The sequence below is a fragment of the Sminthopsis crassicaudata genome, chromosome 2 (assembly GCF_048593235.1).
Source record: "Sminthopsis crassicaudata isolate SCR6 chromosome 2, ASM4859323v1, whole genome shotgun sequence".
Lineage (NCBI taxonomy): Eukaryota > Metazoa > Chordata > Mammalia > Dasyuromorphia > Dasyuridae > Sminthopsis > Sminthopsis crassicaudata.
This window is the reverse complement of record NC_133618.1, coordinates 293586149-293603217: the sequence shown is the minus strand read 5'-3', so window position 1 is coordinate 293603217 and position 17069 is coordinate 293586149. Positions and strand designations below refer to the sequence as shown.

Below are 17069 nucleotides of genomic sequence, written 5' to 3'. Positions count from 1 at the left end.
AAAAGAAAGTGATGGACTTAAACAATGGCAACTTTAAAATTAAGCTCACTCTGCACTTTTAATTAACTTCTTTGTTCTTCTAACTCTATACAGAAAACAAGTCATCTATGTTATATTCCTCATCATATTCCTAAGATCACAGGATCAGAGATTTCAAGGTCTAAGGGACCTGTTATATCATCTCCTCCAACTTGGATAAAAGAAACAGATGACACACATGTCATTAATTCAGCAGTAATACGAGTTTAATTCAGGAAAAAAAAGCCAAGCAAACATTTTCCCCATAGAATTGAAAATATTATCAGTGTTTCTACTTGAAATTTCTAAACATATGGTCACAGATTCTTTATCCGTTTTACTCCAAAGATATTTAATATCTCAATTTTATGAAAGATGTTATTTTAACAATTGAATCTGAATTTACCACTTTGAAATTGAAGATTAAATATTTAATGTGTCCAGCAGAGGGCAGAATAAGTCAATCACATAATTTTTAGTATCTGATGCTCAAATAAAAGTTAGGAAATGAAGGAACTTAATCCAAATTTAAATTAATCAGAATTCCTAATCACAGAAATCTGAAAATATAAACAAACAACATAGTATTCATTTTATTTCAGTACCTGATTTTATCTATCCTCATCCTATTTATTGTTATCTCATTGATGAAGACACAAAATATGGGAAGAACAAATTAAGGATTTGTTCCAAAGGATTAAGATGGTAAGTATTGTGACAAACAATAACAATAATAGCTAGCAATGAAATAATATTTAAGGGCTTATGAAGCCCTTTTTAAATACTATCTTAACAAATTCTAACCACCCCTATGAGATAGGTAGATACTAAAGATATTCTTGTATTACTGGAGATGGGGGAAGAACAAGATGACTGAGGTTGAAAGGTGACGTCATATACCCAGGGTCTCATGGGACTGCAATTTATCATCATTCACTGTCTTTTAGTTTCAAGTCCAACTCTCATCATGATGCTATACTATAATTCCAGAGAAAGCTTGAGAATTTAAAATATTATGAACCATAAAAGTTAATCAGAAATGAATAAAGCACCAGACAAATGTAGAAGAAACACAAATTACCTTAGCAATTTCATACTGTAACCACGAAAGGCAGAGATGAGATTTTTCTTTCCCTGAAAATAGGGGCAATACAAGATGAAATATATTCTGTATGAACTCCTCTCCTTCTTTGCAATGACCTATCCGATGTTCCTGTCTGTTCATTTTGTCCATGTGACCTACACAATTAATCCCAGAAAATGATGGACTGAAAAAAGTCAATGGTTTTTCATCAGAAATTCCATAATCAAAAATACCATTTTCATCCATGGCAAGATAGAGGCATGAAGTTGGAAGATTATAGCTTGAGGGGACTCCCAAGAATTGTAGAAATGAATCAATCAGTTGAAATTTTAGATCCAAACTAGAAAGTTTTATGAGAGATAGGCCTAGATCATCAAATAACACCTAAAAAAAAAAAAAAAAAAAAAAAAAAAAAAAAAAAAAAAAAAAAAAAAGGACAAATTTTATTAGTTACACATCCAAGACTACATTTTAATGGAAAACCCCATCAACTTCTCATTACTTATTATTACTGTGAATAAACTGACTATTCAATTATATGAAGCATAAAAATAGAATATAAATAAGTGTTGTGTCTGTCAATAAGACTCAAAGACCACAGGCCTCAAAATCTAAAACTGGAGAAAGAGGAAAAAAAAATCTGCACAACAATATGCATTTTTTGAGAAGTGATTAAGTTTAAATCAGTATTTTAAAAAACACTTTAGCTAGTGTGTATAAAAGTCTAGTCCTATTCGTTCTTAAATCCAGAAAAGCTGTTTCAATAATTTTTCAGATAAATGGCAACTGTGCATCATTTTAATAATAAAACAGACTACTTTTTTATTTCATAGCTTCTGGGCAAAATTGTTCTAAGCAATGAAAATTAGGCTTAAAAAAATCAATAAACCAAACATAACAAAATTAGGAAAATTCATGTGATCATACTAATAACAATTTTAAGATCTTAGTAAAAAAATATAGAGTTCTTAAAATTGATTTAATAAAACCATTTTCAAAACCTATAACCCCAAAGTAGTTACATAATGTCTTATAAGTCATCCTGATTATATAATGGCCCTAGCAGAGGTGGAGCCAAGATGGTGGAGTAAAGGCAGGGTGAGAAGTTGAGAAAAGTAGTGAAATAGGAATGAAATGGATTGAATGAAGTATTTCTCAGTATTGAGACTGTCACATGATTCTTATATCCAGAGTGGGAATATGAGATCTTGGGCCTCAAGTTTCAGGAAGTCACATGAACCCTATTCCCAGTCTTGAACCCTGGGTTGCAGGGAGTTATGTGGTCTCTAAAGAACAGACCCTCAAGAAATGGCATATCTCACAGGAAGTGACATGACCCAGAGGAAGCAGACAACATTGGTCAAGGCTGGTTACTTCCTTTTAGTCTATCCAATGAAAAGGCTTGAATCTTTTGTCGTTTAAATCTGAGAAGGCGGAAGCTGGTCAGGTTCAGGAGCACATGGCAGGAGTTGGAATGGTTTCCAGGTATGTCAGGGCCTCTCCCTGCAGGGATTAAATAAATGCTTTCTCTTTGTACCTGAAGATGTCTCTAATTAGTTAATATGGGAAAGGGGGTTTAGTACCCATCCCACACAGACATGATTGGATTTTAATAGCAAGAAAGTCAATATAAATAAAAGCTTGATCACCAAGAAATTAACTAATTATAGATCAACTGAACTTTTTCTGTTTTTCTCTTAGAAGAATTTGACAAGGAAAAGCAAGGATCTCTTAGAAAAAGAGTACTCCCAGGATATGTACATAGATTTAACTCTTTATCTCCCATACTATTCAAATTTAATTTTTAGGCAATAATGGATGAATTAAGGTCCTGCTAGATCCTCAAACATTAGAAGCTTAACTACTCTCATTATCCTAATGCATTTTGAAAAAGTTATACAAAATAATGTTTTAAATAAGAAAAACTTCTAACCCGAAGGCCTGAAATCAAAAGGTTGTCATGACCATTTTAAGTCAAGAGTGGGGAATGAGTAAGATGTCTAAATGGACATTTTTTGCTCATATATTCTTTTCAAATACAAATTATTTGAATTTGGTCAAAGAATGCAGCTGCCTCTTCTTGCATCTTCCTCCTCCTCTCACAAGAAGACATCCATTCTACAGGTCTGAGTTAGACTTCCAGCAGCCACTGGCAGGTGGCTTTCATATCACAGCATAAAGCACTAGCTTCTTTTTGCCTTGGGCACTGTTTAGTCTCAAGGATGGGGGTGGGGTAGATGGGTGGGAATAAGGGAGAAGGAATGCAGGTACAATGATCAGTTCACACAAATACAGCACTTTCATAATGCAGATACTTACTTAATCTTTATAATAAGCCCCAGGGAAAGGGTCATTATCATCCCCATTTTTTAGGTAATAATAACCAGAACTTTAAGGTTTACAAAGTGATTTTCCTACATCATCTTAACTGATCCTCACAATAACCTATGACATAAGTACCATAATAATATCCATATTACAGATGAAGAAATAGAGGCTGAGAGAGATTAGCTGACTCCTCAGAGTCATACTTAGTAAAAGTCTGAAGCAGGATCTGAGTTCTGGATTAACATCAATTCCAACCTTCTGACCATCGTACCCCAAAATGAGAAGCCCATGCTTTACTGACTTAGTCGTAGTCAGATGGTGTCCAATGACGGTGTGAGGACCTGAAACCAAGTCTTCTGACTCTTGAGGCCAGAGATCCTCCTATAAAGCATCTGCCCTTCTTTGCCAATGTATTATCTTGTTCAATAAATCTATAAACATGGCTGTTGCTCATTTGTGACATAGTCACAGAGAATTACCCAAGATGGTTTTGAAAATATAGTTGCAAAGACAGGCAAGCTCTTAGTTCTACTTTAGACTGATGTACTGAAAGTTAAATTATTCTTATTTTTCAGAATGATTAATATGACTAACTGTAACAAAATAGTGAAACTCAACTGAGAAAATTTTCCATGCTGTACCTATAACTTGTCATACACAAGGCAATATAATTGCTGTCTTGTGAAACTGGGTCAATTTCAGGAACCAAAATAGAATTCCCTCCTTCAGTGCAATTCAAAACCTACACAGGTGGATATTTGCTTCACAAATCAAAGGCTAGGTACCACTGTGGATCCATCCTTCGTCTATTTAACTCTTCTTTAGTTCCTACTCTTTTCATGCATTTTAAAGCCACCCAATTCACCTCTCAATCCCACTCCAACCCCCATCACCTAAAAGGAACACACAAACTTTAATAATAATGCCTTTGTGATGGGACTGAATACACACACAGCTTTCTGGCCCACTAACAATGGCCTTAGCAGAGGTGGAGCCAAGATGGTGGAGTAAAGGCTCCAAAACAAACCACTCCAAATAATAGACTTTAAACAAATAATAACACTAAACAAATTTTAGAATGTCAGGAATCACAAAAAGATGAAGTGGAACAATTTCCAGCCTGAGACTTTTTAGAAGGTCAGCAGAAAAGACCTGTAGTACCAAACTAGAAATCTAGCTTTCCACAGCGTGAAGGATGTAGAAGACCCTTATCCAAAATGACTACTCAGAGATCACTCAGTAGAAGGTAGAAAAGTTGTTTATTGAAAAACTCTGGAGGATGAGCCGTCCCATCGAGAGATAAGAAAGAGAAAGCTGGCGGTAGGAGAGCTCATCCTCCGAAGGTTTTCAGCCTTCTACTGAGTGATCTCTAAGTAGTCATTTTGGGTAAGGGTCTTCTACATCTCTCACAGATGGGGGCTCGTCCGGGATGGGATCTTTGGGGGAGACAGCTATGTGCACCCCGAACAGGGACAGACACCCATAGAGTAGTTTTCTCCATGGTCTCTGGCTCTGGGTGAGCAGCCTCCCTCCCCTCTTAGACATCCCTCACAACAGCAAATTAGGAGCAGGCCTTGGAGGTCCTGGATCAATGGCAGCAACAGAGGTTTCCAGACTTCTCAGTCCACAAACACAAAAGATGACTTGGAAGGTCAGCAGGAAAGGTTTATCTCGCTAGGTTGAAAGGGCCTTGAGAAACCAGCATACCAGAAGAGAGCCCTGAGAGTTCCTGAAGCAATGCAGTTATTTCTGAAGGTTTCAGCCCACGGACAGTAAGGGGGTCAAAACTGGTTAGAAGGAGATCTCTTTAATAGCACTGAAAAGGACTCTGTTGCTTTAGCACACTAGACCATACAGCCACAGTGGAGCAGGGATCCTCCTCATAGTTTTAGGGCAGGAAAGAATGCCTATTGTCACTCAAACACACTTATCTTTGAATTATAACATCTTGAAAGAATTGAAAGCTTACATGTCCCTGGAAGAATCTCTGAAAACAGCTGCACAAAAATCCCTAAAGCTTGGGACAGTGCAACCTCTTCTATGGAAATAGAGCCCTACTTTAACAAACAGTTAAAAGCCAAGCAATAGATCAGGAAAATTAGCAAACAACAGAAAAAAAGATTCTAGAAGATAATCAAGTCAAAGTTCCTATATCCAAAATCTCCAAAAAAAAAAATAATAATTGGTCTCAGGCCATGGAAGAGCTCAAAAAGATTTTAAAAATCTAATAAGTAGAAGAAAAATTGGGAAGAGAAATGAGAGTGATGCAAAAGGAAATACAAAAAGTTAATGAAGAGAATGACATAAAAACCAACATTAGCCAAATAGGAAAGGAGATACAAAAGCTCACTGAGGAAAATAATTCTTTAAAAATTACAATTGAGCAAATGGAAGATGATGACTATGAGAAATCAAGAAACAATAAAAGAAAAAGAAAGAAAGAAAGAAAGAAAGAAAGAAAGAAAGAAAGAAAGAAAGAAAGAAAGAAAGAAAGAAAGAAGAAAGAAAGAAAGAAAGAAAGAAAGAAAGAAAGAAAGAAAGAAAGAAAGAAAGAAAGAAAGAAAGAAAGAAAGAAAGAAAGAAAGGAAGGAAGGAAGGAAGGAAGGAAGGAAGGAAGGAAGGAAGGAAGGAAGGAAGGAAGGAAGGAAGGAAGGAAGGAAGGAAGGAAGGAAGGAAGGAAGGAAGGAAGGAAGGGAAAGAAAAGAAAAAAAAACAATGTGAAAGATCTCATTGGAAAAAACAACTAACCTGGAAAATAAATCCAGGTGAGATAATTTTAAAATTATTATATTGGATTACCTGAAAGCTATGATCAAAAAAAAAGTACCTAGACATCATCTTTCAAGAAATTATCAAGGAAAAAAAATATTCTAGAACCAGAGAGTAAAATAGAAACTAAAAGAATTCATCAATCATCTCCTGAAGGAGATCCCAAAATAAACATTTATAGGAATATAATAGCCAAATTCTGGAACTCCCAGGTCAAGCAGAAAATATTAGAAGCATTCAGAAAGAAACTCTTCCAAGTATAGTGGAGCCATAGTAAGGCCAATACAAGATTTAACAGCTTCTATATTAAAGGATTGAAGGCCTGGGAACATGATATTCCAGAGAACAATGGCGTTAGGATTACAACTAAGAATTACCTATACAGCAAAACCGAGTAAAATCATAAGGGACTTAATAAGGTTTGTCTGTTTACATTCCTACATCAGAGAAAGATACATGTAACTCGTAAGAACTTTTTCATTATTATGGCAGTTGGAAGGAGTAGACAGACAGACAGACAGATAGATAGATAGATAGATAGATGACACAAATCTGAGTGGAATACAAAAGAATAATATCTAAAAAAATAAAATTGAGAAGAGCAATGTTTTGGGAGAAAGGGAAAGGGAAAAGTAGAATGGCATAAATTATCTGTGATAAAAGAGGCAAGAAAAAGCCTTTTTACAGTGGAGCAGAAAAGGGGGAGGAGAAAAGTGCATAAGTCTTATTACTCTCATCAGAATTAACTCAAAGAGGAAAAAACATGCACAATATAAATATAGACATCTCTTATCCTACAGGAAAGTAAGAAAGGAAGGGAATAAGAGAAGGAAGGGAGGTCATATTGGGGGAGGGAGTGGTCAGAAGGGTGAGGAGGGATAGGGTAAAAGGAGAGAGAGAATAGAAAAAACAAGGCAGGAAGAAAAGTTAGCAACAGTAATTGTGAAAAGAATTTTGAAGCAAGTTTCTCTGATAAAGGCCTCACTTCTCAAATGTATAGGCAACTGAGTTAAATATATATATATTAAAAAAAAAAAAAAAGAACCATTCCTCAAATGATAAATGTTTAAAAGATATGAACTATGTCCAAAGGGCTATATTCATGCATAATTTTGACCTAACAATACCACTATTAAATATGAATCCCAAAGAGATTTAAAAAAAAAAAAAAAAAAAAAAGGAAAAGGACTTATATGTACAAAAATATTTATAACAGCTCTTTTCTTATAGGGCAAAGAACTGGGAATAGAGGGGATGCCCATCAATTGGGAAATGGCTAAATAAATTGTGATACATGATTATTATTCCCAGCAACACAATATATCCAACACAATTTCAAAAGACCCATGATGAAAAATGCTATCCACTGCCAGAGAAAAAAAAATGATAGTCTGAATGCTGATCAAAGCATAGTATTTTTGAATTTTTGTATTTTTTGGATGGGTTATTTTTTCTTTGGGTCTCTATTTTATTTCACAATATGACTAATATGCTTTGCATGATTGAAAATGTATAACCTATAACAAGGGGGTCTTGGGGAGGGTTGGGAGAAGAAAGAAAATTTGGAATACAAAATATGTTTTAATGAAATTTTAATATTTTATGAAACTGAGAGGAAAAAAAAGATTATTTTTAAAATATTTCTGTCCTTTAATGCTTTATAACTTAATTGTTGTTATTTACACCAAGAGTTGTAGCTGACAAATTCATTATCTTGTGGCCAGAATTGAGCTAGACTGGTCCTCAGACATACAAGTCATCACCAGAGCTTGCCTTTCATCAGAAAAGTTGTCACATACCAGGTGTGGCTCCCATGTTAAAATGAGGCATCAGAATTGGAGCATTGCCTAATATTAGTAATAAAATAGTTACTTCCTTTAAGAAAGAACCCAAAAGACTGAAACTGGTCCAGGGTGTTGGCAGTGAAGAGGAAGATCAAAGCAGCAGCTCTGACAGGAGGCCTGAAACTAAAACACAGCCTCACTGCTCCTTCCAGAGCCTGCTGGCACGACTGCTTTCCTTTCCCTCAGCTTATCCCTAATTTTCATTTAGAACATACACAATGGCCTAGAAACAGCTCCATCTTTCAAAGTTTATCAGACTAAGTCACTTCTGTTACCAATGACTGGTGACAATTTACCCCAGGCACCCACAGTTCAAGTTAGATGGGCATTTATCAATCAGCGAATACAGGCTCTGCATCAATGAACTGGAAGCATTCGCTTTCTCAGGACCAACTCATACCTCAGAAGAGACTGTAAATCAGACTGGAGCCTTTTTTCCTCCAGAAATCAGGAAAGAAATCCCTACTACCTTTGGTGAAGGCATTTACCTGTCTCTCTGGGTCTTCACAATCCTCGTCGGTTTGTTTTTTGGTTTTGTCAGGGCGCCAGGGCAGCCAGTGCCTTTGTTCACGGGAATGCTCAACACTGAGCCAGATTTGCCACTTTGGAAGAGTTTTATTCTTTATTTCTTGATCATCCTCCTCAGGCTCGTCTTCATCCTCATCTAGCCAGAAATAAAATATACAGAATTACTAATCACAGGTGAATGACAACAAAAATATAGAATACACACACATGCATGTATACATATATATCACATATATACATATATGTGTATATTTTCTCACTTTGATATCCCAGTAAGAACAAAAGGATCCAGTGCTTATACATATAGACAATCTTTTAACATAATCAGAACTAAAATGATAAAGGTACTTAGTACTGATTTTTTTTTTTAAACAAATGGGAATTATCTGGCCAGTGACAGTACCAACTATGATCTTAGAAATGATACTGAATTATACTTTTTAGAATTTGCTGAAAATCAAAATATACTACAATTCACTTTACTTTGTTTTCCAAATTGTAATATAGGGAATGAGAAAGAGCATTCTTGAATCACTTGTAAATTCCCATTAAAACAAACAAACAAAAACCCAAAGTAATTAATATTGAAAGTAGTGACATGTTTAAATAACAATATCAGAATTTTCTATCTAAGTATTTTTTCTATAAAACATTAGTAAAAGTCTAACTTAGGTGGCTTTTAGAGGAAAAAAATCAATTTTCAACATAATCTATTACCTATAACTCTGCCTTATGAAATTCTATAAATAAAAGTTTCTTTGAACCAGCCCATAGGACTGTCAGCATAGAGACAACTCACCTTGAGACCTAATTTCTTAATTGAGACATGAATTTCTTATTTTCCCCATTTAATAATTTTTTCTAATTACACATATAGTTTTCAACATTCATTTCTATAATATTTTCAGTTCCATATTTTTCCCCTCCCTCCCTCCTTCCCCTTCTGAAGATAGCAATAATTTCATATACGTTATACATGTTTAGTCTCCATAGTTTTCTCCAGATGTAGATAGTATTTTCCATCATGAGTCCAGAGCTAAGTTTATCATAGTCAATCATCCACACAATGTTGCTGTTACTATGTACAATGTTCTCCTGGTTCTGCTTACTTTACTCAGCATCAATTCATGGAAGTCTTTCCAGGCTTCTCTGAAAACCACCTGCTCACCATTTCTTATAGCACAATAATATTCCATAACATTCACATAGCACAATTTTTTTGGCCACTCCCAAATGATGGATATCCCCTCAATTTCAATTCTTTGCCACAAAAAGTTGCTATAAATGTTTTTGTACATGTGGATCCTTTTTCATTTTTAATGATCTCGTTAGGACACAGACCTGTAATGGTATTGTTGAATCAAAGGATATATATAGCTTTACAGCCCTTTGGGCACGCTTCTACATTGCTCTCCAGATTGGTTGGACCAGTTCACAATTGTGAACTGGTCCAACCAATCTGGAGAGTTTTGATTTTCCCAGGTCTTCTCCAACATATATCATTTTCCTTTTCTGCCATCTTAACTAATCTGACAGATTTGAGGTGGTAGGTATCTCAGATTTACCTTAATTTGCATATCTATAATCAATAGTGATTTAGAGCATTTTTTTCATATGGCTAGAGATAGATTTAATTTAATCTGAAAATGACCTGTTCATATCCTTTGGCATTTGGGGAATGACCTGTATTCTTATAAATTGGACTCAGTTCTCTCTATATTTTAGAAATGAGGCCTTTATCAGAAATACTAGCTATAAAAATTGTTTCTCAGCTTTCTGCTTTCCCTCGAAACTTATCTGCATTGTCTTGTTTGAGCAAAAACTTTTTAATGTAATGTAACCAAAACATCCATTCTGCATTTCAATTTCATGTTCTCTTATCTTTCGTTTGGTCGTAAATTTTTCCCTTCTCTGTAGATCTGACAAGTAAACTATTCCCTGCTCTCCTGATTTGTTTATCATATCACCCTTTATGTGTAATGTGTTCATTTTGACCTTATCTTGCTAGGAGATGTGAGATGCTCATCAATGTCTAATTTCTACTATCCTATTTTCCAGTTTTCCCAGAAGTTTTTGCCAAATAGTGAGTTTTTATCCCAGAGTTGGGTTTATCAAACAGTAGATTATTATAGGCATTTGCTACTTGTCTCGTGTACCTAACCTATTTCTTTGATCTACGACTCTCTCTCTTAATTTTGATGACTGCCACTTTATAATATAGTTTTGAAATTTTTAATAGCTTTTTATTTTCAAAATATATGCATACTTTTCAACATTTGCTACTTCATGTTCTAAATATTTTCTCCTCCTATCTCCCCACTAGACAGCACATAATCCAATATATGATAAGCATGTACAGTTCTTCTATACATATTTTCCACAAGTATCATGCTGCACAAGAAAAATCTGGTCAAAAAGGGGAAAAAATGAGAAAGAAAAAAAAAGCAAACAACAAAAAAGATGAAAATACTGTTTTGATCCACATTCAGTCCTCATAGCCTTCTCTCTGAATGTAGATGGCTCTCTCCATCACAAGTTTATCAGAATTGGTTGAATCATCTTATTGTTGAAAAGAGCCATGTCTATCAGAATTGTCACATAATTTTGTTGTTGCTGTTCTTTCACTTAGCATCAATTCATGTAAGTCTCTCCAGGACTCTCTAAAATCATCCTACTAATTGTTTCATACAGAACAATAATATTCCGTAACATTCATATAACTTATTCAGCCACTCCCCAACTGATGGGCATCTACTCAGTTTTCATTTTCTTGCCACTAAAAAGAGGGCTGCCACAAACATTTTTGCACATGTGGGTCCCTTTCCCTCCTTTATGATCTCTTTGGAATATAATTCCAGTAGAAACAGTACTGGATCAAAGAGTATGCACAGTTTGATAACCCTTTGAGCATAATTCCAAATTGTTCTCCTGAATGGTTAAATCCGTTCACAACTCCACTAACAATGTATTAGTGTGCCAGTTTTCTCACATCCCTTCCAACACTCGTTATTATCTTTTGTCATCTTAGCCAATCTAAGAGGTGTATAGTGGTATCTCAGCTTCTTAATTTGCATTTCTCTGATCAAAAGTAATTTAGAGCATTTTTCCTATGACTAGAAATGACTAGAAAATTGTCTGTTCTAATTCTTTGACTATTTATAAATTGGAGAATGGTTTGTATTCTTATGAATTTGAGTCAATTCTTTATATATTTCAGAAATGAGACCTTTATCAGTACCCTTGAATGAAAAATTTTTTCCCAGTTTTCTGCTTCCCTTCTAATCTTGTTTGCATTGGTGGTATATACAAAAACTTTTACCATTCATATATAATCAAAATTATCCATTCTATATTTCATAATATACTATAGTTCTTCTTTGGCCACAAATTACTTCTTTCTCCACAGATCTGAGAGTTAGACCTATGCTTTGTTCTTCTAATTTGCTTATAGTATTGCTTTTTTATGTCTAAATCATGAACTTATCTTGGTGTAGGGTGTTAGGTATTGGTCAATGCTTAGTTTCTGCATACTATTTTCTAATTTTCCCAGCAGTTTTTGGCAAATAGTGAGTTCTTATGCCAGAAGCTGGAGTTTTTAGTCAAACACAACTATTGCATCTTGTGAACTTAACCTATTCCATTGATCAACTACTCTACTTCTTAACCAGTGCCAAATGATTTTGATGATCACTGCTTTATAACACAAGAGTTGGTTCTGGTACAGCTATGACACCTTTCTTGGGATATTTTTTTTTTCATTAATTCCCTTGAAATTCTTGACCTTTTGTTCTTCGAGATGAACTTGAAATAATTTTTTTCTAGCTCTGTAAAGTAATTTTTTGGCAGTTTGATTGGTATGGCACTGAATAAGTAGATCATTTTTATTATATTAGCTTGGCCTACCCAGGAACATTTGATAGTCTTCCAATTGTTTAGATCTTACTTTATTTGTGTGGAAAGTATTTTGTAATTGTATTCATCTAGTTCCTGACTTTTTATCTTGGCAAGTAGATTCCCAAATACTTTTTATTATCTACAGTTATTCTAAATGGAATTTCTATTTGTATCTCCTGCTGCTGGACTTTGTTGATAACATACAGCAATGTCAGTGATTTATGTGGATTTATTTTGTATCTTGCAGCTTTGCTAAAATTGTGAATTGTTTCTAAGTAATTTTTAGTTGATTCTCTAGGTATCTCATTGTATCAACAGCAAAGAGTGATAATTTGGTTTCCTCCTAACCCTAACCTACTCTTAATTCCTCTTATCTCTTTTTCTTCTCTTATTGTCAAAGCTAACATTTCTAATACAAGATTGTAGTGGGCAACCTTGCTTCACTTGTGATCTTAGTGGGAATAGTTCTAATTTATCCCCTTTAATATGATACTTACTAATTGTTGCTAATGCTATGGATCATTAAAAAAACAAAAAACAAAAAAACAACTCCCATTTATTCTATGCTCCCTAAATGTTTTTATTTTTTTTTAATTTTTATTTATTTTTGCTGAGGTAATTGGGGGTAAGTGACTTGCCCAGGGTCACACAGCGAGGAAGTATTAAGTGTCGACCAGATTTCAACTCAGGTTTTCCTGACTTCAGGGCTGGTACTCTATCCACTACACCACCTAGCTGTCCCCTCTCTAGAGTTATCTAATAGGAATGGGTGTTAGATTTTGTCAAATGCTTTTCTGCATCTATTAAGATAACCATATGATTTCTGTTAATTTGGTTAATGATACAGTCAGTTATGCTAATAGTTTTCCTAATACTGAACAAGCCCTGCATTCCTGGTATAAATCCCACTTGATCATGGTGTATTACCATGATGATAACTTGCTATAATCTCTTTGCTAATATTTTATTTAAGATTTTACATTAATATTTATCAGGAAAATTGGTCTATAATTTTCTTTCTCTGTTTTGACCCTATTTGGCTTAGTATCAGCATCATATCTGTGTCATAGTAAGAATTTGTTATGACTCCTTTCCCTATATTTCTTTTTTTTTTAATTTAGAATTTTTTCCACAGTATATATGCATGAGTAATTACTTTTTTTAAATAATATTATCCCTTGTATTCATTTTTCCAAATTATACCCCCCTCCCTCCACTCCCTTCCCCCGATGACAGGCAATCCCATACATTTTATATGTGTTACAATATAACCTAGATACAATATATGTGTGTAAATCCCATTTTCTTGTTGCACATTAAGTATTAGATTCCGAAGGTATAAGTAACCTGGGTAGATAGACAGTAGTGCTAACAATTTACATTCACTTCCCAGTGTTCCTTCTCTGGGTGTAGTTATTTCTGTCCATCATTGATCAACTGGAAGTGAGTTGGATCTTCTTTATGTTGAAGATATCCACTTCCATCAGAATACCTCTTCATACAGCATTGAAGTGTACAGCGATCTTCTGGTTCTATTCATTTCACTCAGCATCAGTTGATGTAAGTCTCTCCAAGCCTCTCTGTATTCCTCCTGCTGGTCATTTCTTACAGAGCAATACTATTCCATAACCTTCATATACCATAATTTACCTAACCATTCTCCAATTGATGGGCATCCATTCAACTTCCAGTTTCTAGCTACAACAAAAAGAGCTGCCACAAACATTTTGGCACATACAGGTCCCTTTCCACTCTTTAGTATTTCTTTGGGATATAAGCCCAATAGCAGCAATGTTGGGTCAAAGGGTATGCACAGTTTGATAACTTTTTGGGCATAGTTCCAAATTGCTCTCCAGAATGGCTGGATTCTTTCACAACTCCAGCAACAATGTATTAGTGTCCCAGTTTTCCCACATCCCCTCCAACATTCATCATTATTTGTTCCTGTCATCTTAGCCAATCTGACAGGTGTGTAGTGGTATCTCAGAGTTGTCTAAATTTGCATTTCTCTGATCAGTAGTGATTTGGAACACTCTTTCATATGAGTGGATATAGTTTCAATTTCATCATCTGAGAATTGTCTGTTCATATCCTTTGACCATTTATCAATTGGAGAATGGTTTGATTTCTTATAAATTAGGGTCAGTTCTCTATATATTTTGGAAATGAGACCTTTGTCAGAACCTTTACTTTTTAAAATATTTTCCCAATTTGTTACTTCCCTTCTAATCTTGTTTGCATTATTATTGTTTGTATAGAAACTTTTTAGTTTGATGTAATCAAAATCTTCTATTTTGTGATCAATAATGATCTCTAGTTCTCCTCTGGTCATAAATTCCTTCCTCCTCCACAGGTCTGAGAGGTAGATATTTTCTGTTTCTCTAATCTATTTATTATCTCATTCTTTATGCCTAAATCATGGTCCCATTTTGATCTTATCTTGGTATATGGTGTTAAGTGTGGATCCATATCTAATTTCTGCCATACTAATTTCCAGTTTTCCCAACAGTTTTTTCCAAATAATGAATTTTTATCCCTAATGTTGGTATCTTTGGGTTTGTCAAAGATTAGATTGCTATAGATGTACCCTTTTTTGTCCTTTGTATCTAATCTGTTCCACTGATCTACCGGTCTATTTCTTAGCTAATACCAAATGGTTTTGGTGCTTTCCCTATATTTCTAAATAGTTTGTATATTAATGGAATTAACTGTTCTTTAAGTATTTGATAGAATTCACATGTAACTCTATCTGACTCTGGAGATTTTTTTTTAGGGAGTTGATTAATAGCTTTTTCAATTTCTTTTTTAAAAATGGGACTATTTAAGTAAATTATTCCTTTTCTGTTAAACTAAATCTATATTTTCGTAAGCATTCATCCATTTCACTTAGATTATCAGATTTATTGGCACACAGTTGGGCAAAATAGCTCCTAATTATTGCTCTAATTTCCTCTTCGTTGGTGGAAAGTGCACTCTTTTCATTTTTGATACTAACAATGTGATTTTCTTCTTTCCTTTTTCTAATCAAATTAACTAAAGGCTTATCTATTTTGTTGATTTTTTTTCCTTAAAATCAACTTTGTTTTATTCAATAGTTTTCTTACTTTCAATTTTATTAAACTCCCCTTTTATTTTCAAATTTGGCATTTACTTGGGGGGGGGGTTAATTTTCCCCCTAGCTTTTTTAGTTGCATACCCGATAGATACATCGATCTTCTCTTTCTCTGTTTTATGCAAGTAGCATCTAAAGATACAAAATTTCCCCTAAGAACTTCTTTGGCTGTATCCCATAAATTTTGGTATGTTGTCTCATTACTGACATTCTCTTGGATAAAATTATCAATTGTGTTTATGATTTATTGTTTCACCCACTCATTTTTTAGGATTAGATTATCTATTTTCCCCTGGCCCTTTGCTATATGTAATTTTTATTGCATCATGATCTGAAAAAGATGCATTTATTATTGCTGCCTTTGATATTGAGTTTTTATGTTTTAATACATGGTCAATTTTTGTGTAGGTTCCATGTACTGCCAAGAAAAGTACATCCCTTTCTGTCCCTATTCAATTTTCTCCAAAGATCTAACATATCTAAATTTTCTAAAATTCTCTATCTCCTTAACTTCTTTCTTATTTATTTTGTGATTCAATTTATCTAGTTAAGACAGAACAAGGTTGGAATCCCCCAGTAGTATAATTTTGGTGTCTAATCCTTTTTGTAGCTCTCTTAACTTTTCCTCTAGGAGATACATATGTATATGTTTAATATTGAAATTACTTCATTATCTATGGTACTTTTAGCAATTTCTTCAATCTATTTTTACTTTTGCTTGATCTGAGATCAGGATCGCTACCCCTGCTTTTTATTACTGAAGAGTAATAAGATTATGCTCCAGACTTTTACCTTTACTCTATATGTACCACTCTGCTTTAAATGTGTTTCTTGTAAACAACATTATAGGATTCTGAATTTTAATCCAGTCTATCCACTTCTGTTTTATGGGAAAGTTCATCCCATTCATATTTACAGTTAAAATGATTAACTCTGTATTTCTTGCCATCTTATTTTACCCAAGTTATACTTTTTTCGTTCTTTTCTCTCCTCCCTCCTGATTGATTCATAAATGTTCATTTATAAAGGTTGAGGTCTGCTCTTAGGGCAAAGGAGAGACTGTCACAAGTTTTTTCTACAGGTGACTTTACACTGCCCTAGGGCCAGTGCTGCTGGCTTTCTTCCCAAGTTGGATGGATATGATCAAGTCTTGCTTGTTATGCTGGGATTTGGGGCCTCACTATTTGCCTTCTGTAGTTGTTTTGGAGGTATCATAGGTCTTGCTACTGCTCCACTGGCTTCTGAACCAGGACAGATTGGTTAAGAGCCTACCAGTAGAATCCACATGGAGGCCTTTCTGCCCGGGGTCTTCCCATGCTGCACATGTGCTAGGCACCTCCTCCCCTGCCTGATTGAAACAAACCTTTCGTAAAGTTCTTCCAAAATATCTTCCGTGGGGAAATTTGTTAAGACTCCAAATATTTGTGGGTTCTGTCACTCCAAAACCCTTTCAGACACTTGAGTTGATAATGATTCTGAGGGAAGCCAAGAA

At 34.6% G+C, this 17069-nt stretch overlaps 1 protein-coding gene across 3 annotated transcripts in view; it reads right to left on the bottom strand.

Moving 5' to 3' along the window:
* The window catches only part of NRDE2 (NRDE-2, necessary for RNA interference, domain containing), a 71925-nt gene that overhangs the window by 10289 nt on the left and 44567 nt on the right, over positions 1-17069 (bottom strand). For all 3 annotated transcript variants that reach the window (XM_074289733.1, XM_074289734.1, XM_074289735.1), the window contains exons 9-10: positions 8532-8707; positions 1100-1486 (exon numbers count right to left, since the gene is read on the bottom strand). In XM_074289733.1, coding sequence (XP_074145834.1) covers positions 1100-1486; positions 8532-8707 — 563 coding nt within the window. The remainder of the gene's footprint in view (positions 1-1099; positions 1487-8531; positions 8708-17069) is intronic.